This window comes from Phocoena sinus, chromosome 4 (assembly GCF_008692025.1).
Source record: "Phocoena sinus isolate mPhoSin1 chromosome 4, mPhoSin1.pri, whole genome shotgun sequence".
Classification (NCBI taxonomy): domain Eukaryota; kingdom Metazoa; phylum Chordata; class Mammalia; order Artiodactyla; family Phocoenidae; genus Phocoena; species Phocoena sinus.
In genome coordinates this window covers 141,188,648-141,208,021 of record NC_045766.1, presented here as the reverse complement: position 1 = coordinate 141,208,021, position 19,374 = coordinate 141,188,648, and the positions used below count along the sequence as shown (strand labels likewise).

Here is a 19,374-nt window from a genome sequence, read left to right as displayed (position 1 = left end):
TATTGAAAAATCAGCACACATATTGGATAAAAAGAACATTCTCACACAGAGTAGCTAAAAATCTCATAAATGTGTTCTTCTTATAATATCCGAGAAAGTCTTCTTTCAGCTACTAATTCTTGTTGTCCCTTAACATCTTTATAATGGAATTTAAATTAAAATAGATGATGCATTATGAAATACAGATTATTTTTCCTTAAAAGGAATCTTTTAGCTATATGTGGTATGAAAACCATATTTTTTTTAAAGATTTATTTATTCATTCAATAAAAATTTGAAGGCTTCTATTGTGTACTAGTCTGTTCACTAAATACAAAAGAATAAGGTTGCATCCTCTATATGCCGTGACACTCTTGTAGATTTCAACAGTGTTGGAGACACACACTAAACAACTAAGCTGAGACTATGAATGAATGAAGCAAGAAGCTGACAGGTAGGGCATGGGGTCCAGTCTGGGAGGTAGAAGATCAGGCATAAATCCCTAAGGAAATGGTGTTTAAGCTGAGGGTCAAAGCATGAGTCTTAATGAGTTGGGTGAAGGATGGTGAAGTATTCCAGCAAGGCATTCAGTATCTGTGCTGGCTCTGAGGTGGGAGTGGGTTTCCCAAGGCACTGAGGAGGCTGGCCTGGCTGGACCCTAGCAAACCATCAGTATGAGGTAAGATTGAATTTTTTCTATGCACAATTTTTTAACATCAAAATATACAAGAAGGCAGATAAAATCTCAACAAAGAACACTGATATATCAACCCAATGGCAATCAGCACTAAAAAAGAAAGAAACCCAGTTCTCAATTTTCCTTCTGGATTTGATATTCCTCCCTCCAATTCTAGCAGAGTTGCTTTATGTACTTTGAAGTTTTTATTAGACACATAAACATTTAGGATTGTCATGTATTCTTGAGTTGATCACTTTATCATTAGAAAAAATCATCTTAGTAACATTCCTTATCCTGAAATCTACTTTGATATTAGTGTAGCCACTCCAGCTTTCTTTTGAGTAGTGTTAGCATGGTATATTTTTTTATCCCTTTAATTTTAATCTACTTGGTTTTTTTTGTATTTAAAATGGGTTTCTCCTGGATTACATATTATCAAGTCTTGATTTTTCATCAATCTGACATTTTCTGCCTTTCAATTGGAGTGTTTAGGCCATTTATATTTAATGTGAACACCAATTTGGTTAGGTTTAAATCTACCATCTTGATAATGCTTCCTATTTATTTCATCCACTCTGGTTTATTTTTCTTTTTGTGTTAATGGAATTTTTTTAATGATCAATTTTATCTACATGAATGGTTTAATATCTAAGTTTTGCTTTGTTTTTTAAGTGTTTGCTTTAGGGTTTACAATATAAATCTTTAAACTAACATGGCCTGCTTTCAAATAATATTACAACACGATGTACAGTAGAAGAAACTTAAGACAGTAGATTGTCATTCTCTTCCTCCCACCTGCCTTCATGCTGATATTGTCATTCATTTTATCTCTCTATATATGTTATACTCCAAAGTACATTATCATCAATTTTGCTTTAAACACTAAATTGTCTTTTGATTATTTTTTTAAATAAAGAAATGTGTTTTGTATATTTACCCATATATTTACCATTTTTGTTAGTCTTCATTATTTTTGAGAAGTCAAAAATGTCTATCTGGTAACATTTTCCTTTTGCCTGAAGGACTTCCATTAACATTCCTTGTACCGCTGATCCATTGTCAATGAATTCTCTAAGTATTTGGATGTTGGAAAAGTCATTTTTATTTTGCCTTCATTTATAATTTTTTTTTTTTTTTTGGCTGGGCATAGAATTTTAGGTTGGGAGGTTTTTTCTTTCTAAATAATACTTTAAAATTTCTTTCTCTTCACTGTCTTTTGGCTTGCATTGTTTCTGATAAGTCTGGCATCATTCTTACCTTTCTTTCTCCACATGCTATGTGTATTTTTTTTAAATGGCTGCATTTAATATTTTTCTCTTTTTTACTAGCTTTCCTCAATTGAATTATGATGTGTCATGGTGTGATTTTCTTTGTGTTTCTTCTGTTTGGTGTTCATTGAATTTATGGGGTATTTGGGGTTCTGGCATTCCTTAAATTTTGAAAATGTTAGATATTAATTCTTTAAGAAAATTTCTGTCTGACCTCCTCCCTTGTGGAATTCCAATTATACATATATTAGGCCACATGATATTGTCTCACATCTCACTGATTTTATGTTTACTGTCTTTAAGCCTGTTTTCTTTGTCTTTCAATTTGTGTAGTTTCTATTGCTCTGCCTTCTGGTTTATTGATATTTTCTTCTGCAAGGTATAATCTGCTATTAATTCCATTTGCCTGTGTTTCATTTTATATAGTGTATTTTTCATCTCAGGAAGTTTCATTTTTGGCTATTTTTATAGTCTCCATTTCTCTCATCAGTATTCCCTTGCTTTCCCTTACCATCTTGATGATATTGGGAGAATATTTATAATAGCTATTTTAATGTCCATGCCTGCTAATTCTATCACCTGTCATTTCCGTGTCTGCTTCTATTGAATACATTTACTTCTGATAATAGGTCATATTTTCCTGCTTGTCTACTTGTTTTATTGGATATCAGATATTGTAAACTTCACATGATTGATTATTGGATTTTGTTTGTTTTCATTAACCAGCATTGAAATTTGTTGGTCGTGCAGTTAAGTTACTTGAACTCAATTGAATGCCTTCTGGAATCCATACTGGGATCCCTTTTAAACTTTGTTATGATTAATTTGGCCCCCACGGTAGTGGTCATACACTTCTGAGTACTCTATCTGGTACCCCATATATTAGTTCTTTCCTCTCTGGATGGAACATGAACTAGTGCCTCCCCTGAGCTTCAGGAATTTTCCAGCTGCTCCTTTCTGGTGTTTCTTTGCAGCATCAGTAGTTTCCTCACACACCTGTAAATATCTGTCCACAGCTAAAGACTCACCAAAAGGAAACTTCTTCAGATTGTTGGAGTTCCCTCTGCACACAACTTCCGTCTCTTTGCTTTGTAAATCCAGTGTGCTTGGCCTCCCCAAGCTTCAACTCAGAAATTCCACCAAGTTCTATTTAGGTTTCTCCTGTTGGGATGATTTGTGAATTTTCTCCAGGCATTAAGCTGGATGCTAGTGGGCCCCATCTCATTTGTTTCCTTCTTTTACAGCTTACTGTTTTGTATTGCATGAATGTTTACATAGAAGAGGGTAAATCCACTTCCTGTTTTGTTTCATTTTGTTTTATCATGGACAAAGACAGAATTTCATAGTTTTAAGTTCTGGGTCATTATGAAGTTTTATCCAATTCTTATTTGGACAGTTCCGTTGTTGCTTTAGTGCTGGGGAATAGATAGAATGACTGAAATATATTAGAGTTAAATGCACAATTGCTGTAACATATGAGCATATTTTTATAACCTAACTTGGAATTATTTCATAGACGTTTGGAATGCTTTCCAAGTCATTATGAGACCATCCATTTATCTGCTTTCAGATTGTCTGATCAAGATGACACTAAATTTCAAAGCATTTATTCAAATGTGAAAACATTTTGGAGTCTCAGAATCAGCTAAGTGTTATGCTTTCTAGATAATATTTACCTGAGGCTTAGGTATATTCCTTTTCATTTGGGAAGAGCTTTATAGAAGCAGTTCATTTTACTAAGCATATACACTCACAGATTCCTATGAAATCAATAAAATTATTTTGATCCTAAATGGTATTTTCATTCAAAATAGATATACTCAATTTGCATGTTTTCTGATCTCTGTGAAGCAATTGACACAGTTGAAAACGGCTGGTTGACATTTCACAATGCTGTCCTTTTGTTTCTAAGGCATCATTTTCTATAACATTTTGGCTACTTATCTCATAACGTCTTCTTTATCTTCATGATGTTTCTCTCTTTTCCCATTTCTTTAAAATATTTAATTTTTTAAAAATATTTAATGTTTTAAGTCAAGTATAGAATACATACAGAGAAGTGTGCATTTCACAGAGTACAGCTAAATGAAATTTTCATCAGCTGAACACATCAGTGTACCTAGCACCCAGGTCAAGAAAATGAACACAGACAGCATCCTGGATGCCACCTCATGCCATTTCTATTCTCTGTGTCCACCCCATGAATTACTATTATCCTGGCTCTTAACATCATAGATTAGTTTTTCCTATTTTATGCTTGGTATCAATGGAATAATAATGTATGCACTCATGTTGTGTCTGTTTACTTTCCTTCAACTTTATGGTTGTGGTTTCATAATAGTTTTGTAATTGTAGATTGTTCATTCTTATTTTTATATAATGATTTGATGTGCAAATATATAACAATATATTTATCCATATTTTACTACTGATGGATATTGTGAGTGGTTTCCAGTTTGGGACCCACAAATAGTAATGCTGTGAATATTCCAGTGTGTAATATTTATGAGCATATGCATGCATTTCTGTTGGATAAATACCTATGAATCGAATTGTTGAGTCATAGGGTAGGCCTAGGTTTAGCTGTAGTAGTTCCTGAGGAACAGTTTTCCATAATGACCTTATCAATTTACATTCCCGCTTGCAGTGAATGTGTTTCATGTTGCTTCACATCCTTGGGACACTCAATATAGTCTGTCTTTTCCATTTTAGTCATTGTTGTGTAGTGGTAACTCTTTGTGCTTTTAATTTGCATTTCCCTGATGACCAGTGACATTGAGGTTTTTTCTTTTTTTCATGTGCTTGTTGGCCATTTAAATATTGGCCTTTGTGAAGTGACCCTCTAAGCCTTTTGCCCATTTTTAATTAGATTATGGTTTTCTTATTGACCTGGAGGAGTTCATTATGTATTTTGGGTGCAAGTCCATGGTCAAATATCCTTTGCTCACTTTTTATGTATTAACTATCCCTGAGGATCCATCTCTGTGCTCGGCCCCGGGCGTCCCCGGGAGTCCCGACCAGCAGGACAAATCCTTGTGAGTCCGAGGAGGAACCTGTAGGGGTTGAAAAGAGAAGAAGGGGCAGGAGACGCGAAAGAATGGAGGCAAGACAAAATCCTGATCAAGCCTCAAACCTTTATTGCTGCAGTAGCTGTATTTATACAGTACAGAGAAAGGGGGGCGGGATCCAGAATAAGGGAAGTACTTGGCAAATTATCATTGGTGCTGCGTGCGCGGGCTTTCGTTGGAAGCGCGGGCTTTCGTTTTTAGGCGCGGGCTTTTATCTCATTAAGCAGGAAGAGAAGCAGGATGTCGGCCATCTTCTAATGGCGAAAACTTCTTGGCTCCCAACACATCTCTATTTTTTTTTTTTTTTTTTTGTCTCTCCTTGATATATCTCACCCAATGATGGGCTTCAGCTTCCTTGACTGTGGAATCTCTGTCTGAATCGGAGATCTTGCACTCCGATTCCCAGCTGGCTAGTGGTTGGCCCCGAAGCAGTGCCCCCTTAACTTCAGTAGAACTGGCACTGTCATTTCCTTCCCCCAGCTGGCTCTGCCTTGTATGTTCTCCATCTGCGTTCATAGTGTAACTATGCAACCAGGCATGCAAGCTATTAAATTTGGATCACATTGACTTGTTCCTTATCCTCCCTCACTCTCGTTACTTCTGTGCCCTGCCCACACTTTCTGGCCGGACCATATCAGACACACCTGTAGAGTGAGGCTCTCTCCTCCCTTCACGGCACCAAAGCACCGGAGGGCCTGGGCCACCCACAGCAGCCCAGCCAAACTTCCTGCCTCCAGTTTTCATCTCCACCCCCACCCAGCGTTCACTTTCCAAAATGACAGTCTGGAAAATTGCTTGTTCTGTGTCAAAACTTTCATTGACTTCCGACTTTTTAAACAGTTTTATTGAGATATAATTTACATACAGTAACATTCATCTGTTTGTACAGTTCAGTGGGTTCTTTTTTTTTTTTTTGGTAAATTCAAAGACATGCACAACCTTCATCACAGCTAATTTTAGGCCACTGTAATAACTTCAGAAAGACACACTGCGTCCTTTAGCTGTCACCCTGCTCCCCAGCCCCTCACCTCCACCCCTAAGTAAACCATCCATCTACTTTCTTTCTCTATAGAGTTCCCTGTTCTGGACATTTCATGTGCATGTAATCACACAGTACGTGCTCTTTTGTGACTCACTCTTTTCACTGAGCATAATGTTATCAAGAGTTGTTCATGTCTGTAACACATATTAGTATTTCATCTATCTCTATTGCTGAGTAAAATTCCATTGCATGGATATACCAGCTTTTGTTTATCCATTCTTCAGTTGATGGGCACTGGAGTTGTTTCCACATTTGTCTAGTATAAATAACACTGCTTTGAACATCTGTGTACAAGTTTTTGCATGGACATGTGCATTCACTTCGCTTGTGTGTATGCCTAGGAATGGGGCTCCCTCTTGTCCTACCATCTTCAGAATTAAGCACATGCCTCTTAGCTTGAGATCTGACACCCCTTATGATCCAGACTTTATAATAAGCTTCTGAAATAGAAGCTCCCAGGATCACCCTCCAAGCCTCGGTCCTTAGCGTGTCCCACGGCCTTAGCAAGCGCCAGATACTTACTAGGTGCTGAATATGTACGTACAGAATAAATGAATATAAAGAACCTCAAGCTTCCTCTCCCAAATCTGTGTCACTGTTGGTTCTGCCCTCAAGTTCCTGGTATCCAGTGTCCTCTCACTTCTCTCCTGCCTATGACAACTCAGTGTCCTACTATGTTAATGCCTCTGCCTAGAATCTGTTTTTCCCTCTCCTTTGGGAATCTACCCTTATCTTCCCCAGGTTGGGTTAGTTTCTCTATCATTTATGCATCTGTAGCACTTTGATGATAACTCTGTCACAGCACTCAGCAAAATATATAATTATTGCTGATCTCGTTACATGACCATGGTACCCTCTAGACCAAAAATTCCTTAAAAGCAGTAGCATGACTCCTGCAAATGTGTGTAACTGTGACCTTGCACAAGGCCTGGTATATAACAGGTGCTCAATAAATACTGTCACATGAATAACTGATTGTATCATTGCTTCCTGCAAAGTTTCTCCCATGTTTCTTCTTTTCACTTTGCCGTATGTGGATTTTAAAGAAAACAATATTGACTTATTTTTCTTTTTAGTGTAACATTCTCCTTTATGTTTGTCATGGGAGTCTTGGTTATACCATCTGTTATAACGATAAAAAAATATGGAGAAATCTGCAAACGAAGAAACAATTCTCCAAAGCCCCTTCCTTTTATGCCCTTAGCGTTCGTACGCCAGGATTTTATACCTTGAATCTCACAACAAGATTCTGCCAAGCATTTTGTTTAGCTCTCAGTTAATAAACTGCAGTTATGTTCAAGGAACTTTCACACACACACACACACAGACACACACACACACACACACACACACACACACACACACTCACAATTCACATTAAGATTGCCCATGCCCTTACTGGAGGGAGCAAATGTTACCGTATTTAAAGTGCATTCAGCACTCCATAAAAAGAAGTACTATTATTTAAGCAGATGGATGGTCCCTTAGATGGAAGAAATAAAAGCTGTTGGAATATAGTTTGGGTTTTCTTTTGCCTGTGACCATATGATGTGTATCTTAGAAAGTGAGTTTATGTTATGTTATTAAACCCAGTGGTGGGAAATAGAAAGACTAATGTGAAATATCTAAAAAATGTAAGGAGAAATGACAGTAATCCCCCATAGGTCACTTATCTCTTTAACTACTAGGATTAAACATTTGTTTTGCATTTTTCTCACAGTCATTTAAATAATTTTATAGGCTGGCTCTTAGAATGTGGTTGACAATAGAAAACTATATATTTAATTAAGAAATATTTCTTACATACATTCACATTTTCGAAGACTGCTATTCTTAACAAGGCCACTTTTAGGACACAAGAGAATAAATTCAAATACGACTAAATTTTACTTAGTTTGAATCGCCTACAATTCAGTTGACAGAAGAGTAACGGGGGGTAGGGAAAAAAAGAATTGAGGTGGAATTAGCCTCAAGAGTGACAGTTACCTCGTTCCTAGCAATATGTTTGGGGTGATGTCAGTTTTCTAAAAAGCTCAAAACCACAGTGCTACTATCAGCATTTTTATTTGAGCTGAAAGCTACAATGTTCAACTATTAACTATGCTTCTGGTCTGAACCAATTTCTCAGTTAGCAATGCTTTCCATATTCTGATTTATGGAGCATTGCTAAAGGCTTTAGTTATGGTTGGGGAAGAAAACCATCAAACAGTTACTACTTGATGAATACCCCTGCCTGTCTTCTCTTAGAGTAAATCTGTCACTTTTACGAAGTGTAGTTTTCTCTGCCATTTTTTGACTAATGGAGTTCACTCTGCTGCCAGCTCAGAGATAGGCAGCATGGGCTGTGGGCAAACTCGTGGTCACCGCTAGTTACAGAGACCAAGAGAAAGCAGGTAGCTCTCCAAGTAAGCTATCTGGAGTAGGGCAAATCTCATGAACACAGCTTGCCCACGATTTGGCTTCGTACAATAAAGGCAGCCATGCAATGAAATAAAATCTTCATCAGGGAGGCTGAATCCTGGCTCTGCAACCTCCTACCCTGAATCCTTGCTTCATTGACAGCCCCTCTGAGTCTCCACCTCATCCTCTGTGGAGCAGAGCCTGGGCTCAGCTGGCAGGACTGCTGTGCCTAGGAGTAAATGAAATAACACTTCAAGTCTCATAACATTGCCTGACATGGCTTGGGCACTCAGTAATCGTTACTCTCATCTCTGCCCAGTGAGATTAATTCCAAATGTCTAGGGCTTCTTTACTCTCTTGTGACTATGTGACCTGGTATGCATTTGTTCTTAGAAAGCCATATATAAACACCAGTGTCTAAAAGGTAGGTCTTCACGGCATTTATACGCCTTTTGTTTAATATTTGGATTCCAGAAACTGAGTTTCTTTGCTTCATGTAAAGGACACTCTACAACTGTAAATGAGGGCAATGTAAGCAGTCAATAAATGCATGAAAATGTTTGCAGACACTTTATTTGTGGTAATTAAACTAGAAAGAAGTAGCCCAGGTCAGGGAACTAGTTAAGAAAATCACATTATATAAATTGTGCAGGTGCCTATAACTTATCGTCTGCCCCCCGTATCTGTAGTTCCTCCACATCTGAAGATCCAACCAACTGCAGGTGGTGTAATACGGTAGTATTTCCTATTGACAACAATCTGTGTATAAGTGGACCCACGCAGTTCAAACCAGTGTTGTTCAAGGTCAGCTGTATTTAACGAAGTCTGTGAAACATGGCATTACGTGTACGAAACAGTGATATGAGTATGAAACAGAGTCTGTAAAAACTGCATGTTTCATGTGTGCACATTATGACATAGTGTAATTATATAGGCATGTAGGTGGATGGGCCAGAAGAGGAAAATCGGAACAGAATCTGCCATAGGCTGGTGGAATTGAATGATACTTTGTTGAAGTTCTCTTTATCATTGCAACATATTTTCAATAAAAAAAATGCATTGTTGATTGGATTTGATTTTCAGAAAACCAACTGTCCTTTTTAAAATGCTTTACATATGATCTTCAATTTTAATTTTTAAAATTTGTGGCTAATTTCATTCAACGTTAGCTCTCAATGTACCTTTCAACCAGAGCAATTTGATCCTAGCAACCGGATCTAGTTATTCAGTCATGTAGCTGCTGCTTCTTCAGCCGCCACGGGATGTTCTGCTCTGTGCCCCAGGTAAATAGTGTGAGCAAATGACAACGTTGTTCTCATGGGCCTTACCTTCTAGAAGGGGAGACAGACAGTAAGTGAATACAAAACCCAATATAAATTCCAATAGTGGTCAGTACCATGGAGACAGAACAGGGCATGGGACACAGAGCTGAAGAGTAATCTATTTAAAGTTTAAGACCCAGGATAATGTAACTCGTGTACAAACTATGAAGATGGTGCCTCTCTGTCCACAGTAGGTTGAGCAATTTCGAATGATTTGGTTTTAGTTGAGCCTCGTGTCTGTTTCTCAGAATAACCTCTTGATGCCAGTTGATCGAAGGACGAGTTCAGAAGGTGCACTTTACTGACATATTCTTGTGTTGTCTTCTTGTAGTTTTCAGTGAGGACCTTCACTCCAGCCTCTACTTTGTCAATGCATCTCTGCAAGAGGTAGTGTTTGCGAGCACCACGGGGACCCTGGTGCCCTGCCCTGCTGCAGGCATCCCTCCTGTGTCTCTCAGATGGTACCTAGCAACGGGCGAGGAGATCTACGATGTCCCCGGGATCCGCCACGTCCACCCCAACGGCACTCTCCAAATTTTCCCCTTCCCTCCTTCAAGCTTTAGTACCTTAATCCATGATAATACTTACTATTGCACAGCTGAAAATCCTTCAGGGAAAATTCGAAGTCAGGATGTCCACATCAAGGCTGGTGAGTACGGCTCCTCAACCTTTATTCGTTCTCTGCCTGCTGGGGGTCCAGGTGGGCAATGACAAATATTAAAATGCTATCAGCTGAGAACCAATGAAAATCCTATCCTTAGTTCACTCTTCTAATGGCTGCCTTGAGATGTCAGAGTGCCTTACATGTTTGGAATGAAAACTCAAAATTAGTGGTTCTCTTCCTCAGGGAAACAAGCATGCAGAGGCCTGCAAATATCACCTCTAGCTTTTTGCTGACTGACTTTTATTCAACATTTCTGCTATTTGAACAAGACACGTCAAAAAAACATTCAATGCATTTGTAAACCTTTGCAACTCTATTTCTGTAAGTCACTAAGCACTGTGGAAGTGGGGAAAACCCTGCTGTGGCACTCACATTAAGTTTGCAGTACAATTCTTGGGTCAGTTTTAACGTTGTCACTCAACAAATATTCCTTGAGCTTCTATTTTGATTCAGGCACTGTGCCAGGTGCAGGGAGTAGATGGGTAAAAAGGCCTGGTACATGGCCTCATGGACATAGTCCTTATGAGGGAGTCAGACAATGGACAAATAAAGTTGGGTCAAAATTTACAATGGAGAGTTGGCCTCTGTCCCAGGCACTATGACATTTGCTGAGTATATTGTAAAAAAATTGGGGGAGAGAATCATCAGCTGAGAATCTATGAAAACCCTGTCATCCGTTCAGTGTGATACTGATGGCCGCTTTGAGATGTCAGAGCATCTTTTGACTGGATTTTGGAGTGCCTTACGTTGCTGGAACTAAAACTTGAAATTAGTGATATCAAGTTAGTAAGGTCTAAACTATATCCCGGACTTACTGTCTTTTGGCCAGCTGATACAGTGACTGAAACTTTCAGTGCGTCCAAGCTCATTGTGTTTGTTTCCTGTCTCCCTCTTCACTCCTCCCCACCCAACTCTGTCCCAGAGGCAGGCAGTGTGAGGAGTGAGGAAGACAAAGGGAGAACAGAGGACAAGGAATTTTACTGGAATAAACCATAGCATCAATGTTTATCATCAGTAAAATAGCATCAGTCTAATATTCTTCTGTTCCTTGTGAAATAAAAAGGGCTCTTTTAACATTTTTGACTGTGTCACATGTTGCTGGAATGTTGTTCAATAAATAAACCCTGAATTAGTTATGTTCCTTTTAACATCATACTGTATTTTAATTGCCATAGATAGAAGCCAAACCAGGAATACAGCCTGAGGTTCACAGGCGTCAAAAGTTGTACATACAGGACATATTGTGTCATTCTATAGATTTAATAAAGCCCCCCAAAACATACACACAGTTAGACACCAGTTAGAAAGCAGTGGTTTTATCATTTTTTTAAGCCTAGGCTTTCAAATCCTATGGTAAACTGACATAATGGAGTGACTAGGAAAAGAGAATGTGACCTTGATTATTGACGTATACACCAGGTAGCTGGGGGAACTTTGTAATAATTTCTGCAGCAAGTGTGGAGGTGCCGTTTGAAGACATCACAACACGAGCAAAATATGAAATGTTTCTGAATTCCTGCATGTGATCTCTTCGATGTAAGGAATCAAACATTAGACTGTGACTCATTCTGCTAGCTAGTCATTTCCCAGCTATATTTTGATCTCCATGACATGCTCATGAATTTCAAGACATGCACAAAAATGCATTTAAGAAAGGAAGAAAAAGGTTGGCTTTAATCAAGAGATATGAAAAGTTGATACCCCGAATAATTAAAATGAAGCAAATGAAATTTGTATAGGAACTTCTAAACCTGACAAACAGGGAGACATCGCGAATGCCTTTTACCTGGCAGGCTAACAAGTTTAGTGGTGTGTCATAAAAACATCTTCATAAACTACAAAGTACCACTTATAGTAAAACCTGGAACTTCAAACAGCTATACTTGTCTGTATTAATCTGCTATTTCTGTCTTAGGTTTCCTGTCAGATAAAAGAATTAAATGCTTACTTCTGTTTTAACTGCTATTTTCTAAATTTCTCATAGAATTGATTGTCTTTGCATGACCACGTAGGTTTTAAAGGGATGGAAGTTCCATCATCTTGTCTGGCATCTATGCTACCCCCCGCCCTTCCACTGAGTTATGTGACTTCTGTCTGTGTGCTGTTATTCTTGACATCTAAGGCCCATCATATACATGATTGCTCTGTCAGTTTGAACTTACAAGATGGATAGTCATGTTGCCCCATTGAAATTACCTTTCTCATTTAATTTTACTTCTTAATATGAACACATTATAGTTGTAGTAGTCTTTTAGATTATTTATTGGATGCTGGAAAATCTGGTTTCATCACTTTTATGTAGATGCTAGTACAAAACTGGATGGCTGTTCAGAAGGGCAGGTGAGGGATGTGTATGTTACCCAATGATGGCTGTAGTGCAGCTTTGAGTGGAATGAGCACTGACTCAGGGGTATCCTCCTGTGTATCGGGTCATCTGAAATGTCTGTGTGCCTCTAGATTGGCATTGGAACTTTCCTGGAATAATCCATTAGGTAAATGGCTTCATCATCTCTCCTTTGTAAGTACAGGGAATTCTTATTCTTAACAGTTTTCAGTGACGTTGACTTAGGTCTGACTGTCAACAAAACAGGGAAGGTTCATACATCTTGTCTCCTTAATCAGCAATCCTAGTTCTCCTTCACATAAAATACTTTCTTGCCCTTTTTGTTCTAAGGAGTGAAATGCACACGGATCCCTTGAAGCAGTACTGCCCTGCCCATGCCGCATTTCTACTTAGCAAACAGTAATCAGCTATATGACCTTGGTCAAGTCAAAACATTTCTAGTGATTGCTTCCTCCTTAGTGAACTGTGCTTAATAACATCTGACTGGGGCCTCTGCGTATGGCCGAGATCGAGTAGCAGAGACAAAATGTACCCTTTTATCTGAAACAACAACAGCACACAGACAGAAATCAAATCATCAATCTAATCAGTCTAATTAAAAGAAAATATCAGAAGAAAGCTGGAGTAACTATGTCAATATTAAACGAAGTATATTTCAGAGCAAAGAATATTACAAGGGCTAAAGAAGGTCATTTTGTAAAAAAAAAGTTCAATTAATTAAGAGGGTATGACTATTATAAATTTTATGCACCTATAAGAGAACTTTAAAATACATGAAGTAAAAGCTGATAGAACTGCAAGAAGAAACAGACAAATCAAAACTTATAGTTAGAGATTTCAATACCCCTCTCTTTTTTTTTTTTTTTTTCTGTACGCGGGCCTCTCACTGTTATGGCCTCTCCCGCTGCGGAGCACAGGCTCTGGATGTGCAGGCTCAGCAGCCATGGCTCACAGGCCCAGCTGCCCCCCGGCATGCGGGATCCTCCCGGATTGGGGCACGAACCCGCGTCCCCTGCATCGGCAGGCGGACTTCCAACCACTGTGCCACCAGGGAAGCCCCCACTCTCTTAATAACTGCCAGAAATAGAAAATAAGCAAGAATAAAGAATACTTGAATGGCATTGTTAATCAGCTTGACCCAATTGACATTCAAATACAGAACATTCCATCCAGTGATAGCACAATACATATTCTCTTCAAGAAAACACAGATATTTACTAAAATAAATCATATTATGAATGAAACAAGAATCGGACGAATTTAAAAAAAATAAGTCATATAAAGTATGTTCTTTGACTGCAATAGAATTAAATTAGAATCACTAACAATAAGATCTCTGGGAAATCCCCAAATATTTGGATACCAAATAACGTACTTCTAAATAATCTGTGTCAAAGAAAAAAACAAAGTAAATGAGAAAGTATTTTGAGCTGAATAAAAATGAAAGTACAACATCTAATAATTTTGGGCATGCCACTACAGCAATGCTTAGGGGGAGAAATTTATAGTTCTAAAAACTTACATTGGGAAGGGAAAATGGTCTCAAATAGAGATCTCAAGTGGTCTTAATTCCAGAACAAATTAAAACCAATATAAGCAAAAATGAAATAACAAAGATTAGAGTGGAAATCTCTGAAGCCAGAAGTTGTTACTTTGAAAAACATCAATAAAATTGGTAAGCTGGCCAGACTGAAGAGGAAAATAAGAGAGAAGACAGATTATCAGTGTCAAGAATGAGAGAGGTTACATTACTATTCTACAGATATAATCAATATATATGTATAATCATCAATATTCTATAGTAGTCAAAATTGTACAGATATTTAAATTATAATAGAATATTAAGAACATGGGGATGTCAGTAAATCAAATAACTTAGATAAAATGAGAAAGTCTTTGAAAGAAATAAAATGCCAAAACTCATTCAAGAAGAAATAGCTGAATAGCTCCATATCTGTTAAAGAATTTGAATTTGTAATAGAAAAATTTCCTACAATGAAATTCCGGGCTCAAATGGATACACTCTTTATTCTACCAAATATTTGAGGAAGAAATACCAAAAATTCTACACAAATTCTCCCAGAAAGTTGAAGAGGAAAGACTACTTCCCAAGTTATTTTAGGAGATCAGCATTACCACGATACTAAAACAAAGAAAGGGAAATATTCCTCATGAATATACATGTAAAAATTCTAAACAAAATTTTAGCAAATTGAATCCAACAACATATAAAAAGGATAACACAACAACATATAAAAAGAGCTTATCTCCTGAATGGAAGGTAGGTTTCACATTTGAAAATTAATCAAGGCAGTTCACCACATTAACACATTAAAAACCATGTGATTATTTCAATAGGTGCAGAAAACCATTGACAAAATGCAACATCCTATTATAATAAAAACTCTCAGAAAACTAGGAGTAGAAGAGAAATTTGATTAAAAAAAAATCCTACTACAGCTAACATCATACTTAATGGTTAATGATTAAGTGCTTTCCCCCAAATATGAAGACTGCAGAGATGTGTGCTTTCACCACTTCTATTCAACATTGTACTGGAGGTTGCAGCCAATGCAATATGGCAAGAAAAATAAGTAAAAGACATCCTGATGAAAAAAATTCATCTGTTTTTATTTGTAGATTCCAATCATTAATTTTTAAAAAATATGCTGGCCTCTACAAAAAAAACCCTACTGGAACTAAATGAGTTTATCAAAATGGTGGTATACAAGATCAACACACACAAACACACAAATTTAAATACTGTTTATAATAGCATCAAAAAACAAGAAATACTTACGGATAAGTCTGACCCAAGATGTGGAAGACACTTCCACTGATAATTACAAAACATTTCTGAGAGAAATAAAGAAGAGAAATAGTATTTTATGAGTTGGAGGATATGGTATTGTTAAGATGTCAGTTCTCCCCCAAATGATCTATAGATTCAATACAATCCCCGTGAAAACCCAGCAGCCTTTTTTTTTAACAAATAGGAATTAATTAGTTGATTCTAAAATTTATATTGAAATACAAAGGACCAAGAATAGCCAAAAGAACTGTGAAAAATAAAAATAATAATTTAAGAGGGTTAATGCTATTTGACTTTACGACTTATTATAAAGATAATTATTATAAACATAAGTAATAGAATCCAGAAATTGGTCCATACATACATGGACACCTGAAATTTGACAAAGGTGCAAAGGGAATTGAGTGAAAAAAGAAAGTTATTTTAACAAGTGATGCTGGAAAATGTTTATATCCATGTGCAAAAAAACAAGCTTCAGTCCACACTTTGCACTGTACACAAAATTAACTCAAAATGGATCATAGATCTAAATATAAATCAATAAACTTTTAAAGACAAAATTGGGGGAAAATTTTTGCAACCTTGAGTTATTTAAAAATTTCTTAGATGTGACACCAAAAGTTAAATCCATATAAAACAAGTTGTTATATTGAATTTTATCAAGATTAAAAACTTCTGCTCATTTAAAGATACTGTTAGGAGAATAGAAAGGCAAGCCACTGCCTGGGAGAAAATACTTCCAAGTCATATATCTGTTAAAGGACTTTTATCCAGAAATATAATGAAATCTAAATAATCATAAGAAAACAAACACCCCTATTTTAAAAAATGGGTTAGCAATTTGGAGAGGTAGAGCAACAGAAAAGATATGCAATGACTAGTGAGCACATGAAAGATGCTTAGCATTATTAACCTTGAAGGAAATGAAAATTAAAACCACAATGATATAGATTCCTCTGCATATTTAAAATTAAAAACAATGACCGACCAAGTGTTAGTGAGAATATGTAGCACCTGGGAATTTCATAAACTTCCGGTGGGAATGTAAATGGTGCAGCCCCCTTGAACAGTTAGTTTCTTGAAAAGACAAACACCTACCATATATTCCATCCATTCTATACTTAGGTACTTACCCAAAGCATATGTCCACACAGAGAGTTTTACATAAATGTTCATAGCAGCTTTATTTGTAATGGCCAAAAGTGGGTGAGAGAAATCCATCACCAGATAAATGGATAAATTGTTACTTATCCACACAAGGGGATGAAAAGGAATGGATTATTGATAAGACAGTAGCAGGGAGGCATCTCAAAGTAGTTATACTGAATAGAGGAAGCCAGGTAAGTATAGATGTCTTATATGATCCCGTTTATATAAACTCTAAAACATGCAGACTAATCTATAATGACGGAAAGCACATCCATGGTTGCCTGTAAAGAGGATGGGAAGGGGGGACTCCATAGGAGAATAAGTAAACTTTTGGATGATGGATCTATTTTTATCTTGGTTATGGTGGTGACTTCATGGGTATGGACATGTGTTAAAACATCAGTAAATATGTGCAGCTTATTGAATGTCACTTATATCTTTTAAAGTTGGTTTAAGAAAAAGCCAGTGATAGCACGTGTCTGACCTATTAGGGCTGTCTTGATGTTCATATAATAACAGTAGCTAATAATAGCTGCACATATGGTGGGCATCGATATACCTCTCTGCCCAGATGCCACATTAACCCCCTTAATTGTCTCTTGCATCCCCATCATGCAAAATGGTCTTGAATCCCTGGTCACAGGTGATTGAACTGATGGAGGGCAGTTAACCAAGCTAGTGTGTCAGTTCCCGTATCCTCTGAAACTGAAATCTTGAGAGAGAGATTTTGGGAACTGTGGGCCAGACACCTTCCATCTTCCACGTGGCCCAGAAAAGCAGAGGAAGCCTGTCTGTGGGGAAAGAGAAGGATGAAGCCAGAATCAAAGGGACACAGGCTGCGGGACCCTTCCCGAGGCCCTCTTGCAGGTTCCAGAGCTTGTAGTGTCTTCAGCTCAGGTAGGCTTCTCCGGCCAGCAGTCAGAGAGACTCAGACAGGCTATGTGCTAGACATTGTGCCAAGTCCTCTAGAGACATCCTCTGTGTTCAATGCACAACCGTGTGAAGTAGATGTTATTTAGATGAAGGACACAGAGGCCTCCGTGATCCTGTTGCTGGCCGTTCACAGCGGCTGTGGTCGGGAGGCTGGTTTGGCTAAACAGCACTGGGCCAGTGCCTCAGTCTCTGGAATATTTTGTGCTCACTTCCACCTTTCCCCTTCTCCCCGTTTCCTCTCTGCCTCCTCAGTCCTTCTGGTCCTTCAGGGCCAGCTCAAGGCACCCAGATTCCCTCCTTCCCTGAACTCCTGTTACCTTCAGTCATTTTCAGGACCGTGCACTTCAGTCTTTGACTGTTTTCTTCCAGGTGTTCTGCCATGTGAATTTTCTTTCTTTCTTCAGTTGATTATTCCATAAAATGTGAGGATCTCCTTAGTCCCTGAGCAGTCCTTGACATGAGGGTGTGTTCAAGATGTAACTGAATATTTAAAGCATCTCCCAAGTTAAGTAATCAGCTACAAAATGAAAGAGCAACCTCCCCCGCAAGTTTCTATAAAAGTGATGTTGTGCCTTAGGGTCTCATTGTGCCTCAGATAACCATTGCCCCAGTAGGATGGACGTCGGGCATAGAGCCCTCCTACCTGCACAGAGTCTTCTGGTGTACCTAAGGCATCCAACCCTGGGACATTTGTTTATGCTTTATCACTTCAGACATAAGGATCAAGGGGGTTGGGAGCCATCTGAATCCAACCACTCAAGAAAGGACCTGCCTTCCTCGGCAATGCCCGGTGCTGCAAACTTTCTCCATCCCATCTTCCCACTTCCTCTGATTGCTGCATAGGCAGACTGGGATCAGGGCTGACTTCATGGGATGGGACCAGTGTGGTCACACAAAGCTGAGGGCCCTGCACTCAGGCTTCAAGCTCTCCTGTTGCCATCTTGAAATACTAATGCTTCTATCTTTCCATTTGTGTTCTGTGAGTGAAGTGTGATGCGAGAATGGAACATGCCCTGGGGGCTTGGTTTCTCAGCTCTTGGAGAGTCCTGTCTCATGCCACCCCACCTGGGGTGGGTTCCCAGCCACCCTTTCCTCAGGCTCTGGGTGCCCCAAGCCCCATTGGGCCTTCACCTCCCTAACCCCACCCAGTGGCCACTGCTGCCCCTCTGATCCCTGGTGCCCTGAGCCCTTCGCAGCCTCTTCCTCCTTGCCCCATCCAGCAAACACTGGCACCCTGCATCCAGTGGAGGCCTGGGCAGAGGTATGGGTGGAGTGGGTACACAGCGGAGTGTGGGGGAGCCTGTCTCTGCCCCAGGCTAGCAGCACCACAGTGCATTAGCAAGCAACTTGCTGGGGGTAAGCCTCTTGCCCACCTCCCGTTCTCTGTAGGCACTTTCTCTTGTCCCCGCCCCTTCCTGTCTGAGACATAGAACTTGGCTCCTTTCCTTGATTTCCATTAAAAATTCCCCCACCATTTGTTGCCATTTGTTTACTGAAGGTCTGGGGAGATGGAGTGACTTTATAGCTTAGAAACACACATCAGCAAAGACAAACTTAAATTGGATTCATATACCTGCTTAGGTGACCCCATCCCTGTGATAGTGAGCTCTTTCTATTGGCCTTCGCCATGCTGTCCAGCCCCCTATTGTTTTCTGTTCTCTGCTCCTTTTCCTATTTTCTGTCTTCTATTCTCCCACTAGGACCAAATTCTCAT

The 19,374-nt window shown here is 38.7% G+C and overlaps 1 protein-coding gene across 1 annotated transcript in view; it reads left to right on the top strand.

Annotated features, from left to right (window-relative positions):
- The window catches only part of DSCAM (DS cell adhesion molecule), a gene marked incomplete at its 5' end in the record, with an annotated part of 749,720 nt that overhangs the window by 114,425 nt on the left and 615,921 nt on the right, over nucleotides 1-19,374 (top strand). The window contains one exon of the mRNA XM_032629458.1: nucleotides 10,090-10,407. Within this exon, the coding sequence (XP_032485349.1) occupies nucleotides 10,090-10,407 (318 nt within the window). The remainder of the gene's footprint in view (nucleotides 1-10,089; nucleotides 10,408-19,374) is intronic.